The following is a 1,878-nucleotide window of genomic DNA, read 5'->3' as shown; positions in this document are numbered from 1 at the left end:
TAACATATCCTGGATGTAAGCGGGAGGTCGACCATGCAAGGCTCTATAAGTGGTGATTAAATCGTACTGGAAGCCAATGAAGACCCTTAAGAACCGGAGTGGTGTGGATCTCCTGCTGGTCTCAGACTAAAGTCTTGCTGCTGGATTCTGTACAACTTGCAATCTGTCCATAAACAAACTACAGGCCTCATGTTGGACCAGCTGGACGGACCCGATGCCCCCCTTACTATTCATCCTCCCCTTGTCCTGGTCTGCTGCTGGGCTCCTGTCACTCAACATGTTTTACATAAACCTTTTGATTAGGAATCTGAGGGATTTTAACTATTTGTCTGATTTAAAGGGTCATTCTGTACAGAACACAGGATATGTGGCTGATGGCGACGCTTAGAAGTCAGAGAGACTAAATCTGATCAGATCAAGGATCATCTGCAGTCGTTTAGCAATCAAAATGTTAATTATGAAAATTGTAATTTCTGTTTATTAATCATATCAACAGCAGATCACATGTAGAGAGTTTTCTTCTGTCTCAATAAAAACAACGGGAGACTGTACAAGCTGATATGGGTCTGGTAACATTTTATTAAATGGGACCACAGTGATTCTGTAACTTCCTGTTCAGCCTGAGTGAAGCCCCGCCCCCTCGTCCCTGATTGGTGCATCTGAACAGGGAGCGGTGGATTTTTGCAAATCACACTACAGGCTGTAGGGGGCGCCAGAAGAACCGGATTTTATTTCAACGACCTGCTTCATGTAGTTCTACTGAAACATTGGGTCAGTTTCAGCAGATATGACAGAAAGTTAGTTTTATAGACGTACTGCACCTTTAAAACTTTAATGTTTTGACCCATAAAAGTGCATCTTTAACCCTCGTGTTGTCTCCACCTTCAAGACCCTCTCGTGTCAAACTGGCCCGGGACTTATTTGGGGTTTTAAAAACAAGTCTGAAGTAAAATTTTACTTCATAATTTATTAAATATTGTCTTTATTTCTGTGTGGTCTTCCCGTTAACTATGAACTTGGTCAAAATTGAATTTTATTTTGGTGCTTTTCCAATGTTTTTGTCCTTTTTCTGATTTGTCACTTTTTTAAAATGCTTTGTGATTTAAAAATAACAACCTGAGCTGGGTTAATAACAGGTTTTACACTTATTCTTGGAATTCATGGTCAACAAACCTCATTTTTATCAAATAATACTCACGTTTTTAGTTAAAAAGGCAGAAAATAGTTAAGATCAGAAGATGTTGAGTGGATCTCAGATGGGTAGATGTCAAAGTTTAGTCCGGATACCATTAAAAAAAGAAAAAAAAAGAATCCAAATGCTATAAGATGAAATAAAACACCCAAATAATTCAAAGAAAGGAATCTGTAATGTCACCTGAATATTGTATAGAATCATCCATGTTAATATTGGGCAGTTTGGTTGAAAGAAATCTAATATTTCTGATATAAAACACTATGAAACGGGTCAGTTTGAACCGAGGGTTAAGAGCCAATTTAACAATTAGAGTTTTCTGCTTTGATTACATATTTTATGAGTTAAATTCTGTAAAAAACAGAAACAAAACCACTTTATTTCTTCCTTTACAAGAGAAACCGCAGACACCCGGCCTAAATAATAATAAAACCTCTATGTGGAAGCAATGAAGACTGATCTGCAGTCAGCGCCCGATCCCCTCCTTTATGGTTTTATTGAACATTTAAATAACAGCTGAGCGTGGTGCAGTCTGGGAGGAGGAGGAGGAGGGTGGAGGAGGAGGAGGAGGAGGAGGGTGGAGGTTTTCTTCTCTTATGTACACTGGAGGTGCGACAGCGGCTCAGAAGTTGATGGCTTTGCCGAAAGACGCGGCAAGGTTCGCTTCTCTGAAGGCCTCCGACACC

The 1,878-nt window shown here is 39.8% G+C and overlaps 1 protein-coding gene across 1 annotated transcript in view; it reads right to left on the bottom strand.

Moving 5' to 3' along the window:
• Nucleotides 1-1,407: 1,407 nt before the first annotated feature.
• The window catches only part of LOC117948986 (dihydrolipoyl dehydrogenase, mitochondrial-like), a 13,565-nt gene continuing 13,094 nt past the window's right edge, over nucleotides 1,408-1,878 (bottom strand). The window contains 1 exon segment of the mRNA XM_034878956.1: nucleotides 1,408-1,878. Within this exon segment, the coding sequence (XP_034734847.1) occupies nucleotides 1,815-1,878 (64 nt within the window). The 3' untranslated portion in view covers nucleotides 1,408-1,814.

Source organism: Etheostoma cragini, chromosome 8 (assembly GCF_013103735.1).
Source record: "Etheostoma cragini isolate CJK2018 chromosome 8, CSU_Ecrag_1.0, whole genome shotgun sequence".
NCBI classification, from domain to species: Eukaryota; Metazoa; Chordata; class Actinopteri; order Perciformes; family Percidae; genus Etheostoma; species Etheostoma cragini.
Note: the sequence above shows the minus strand (reverse complement) of the source record. Positions and strands in the feature narration are given on the sequence as shown.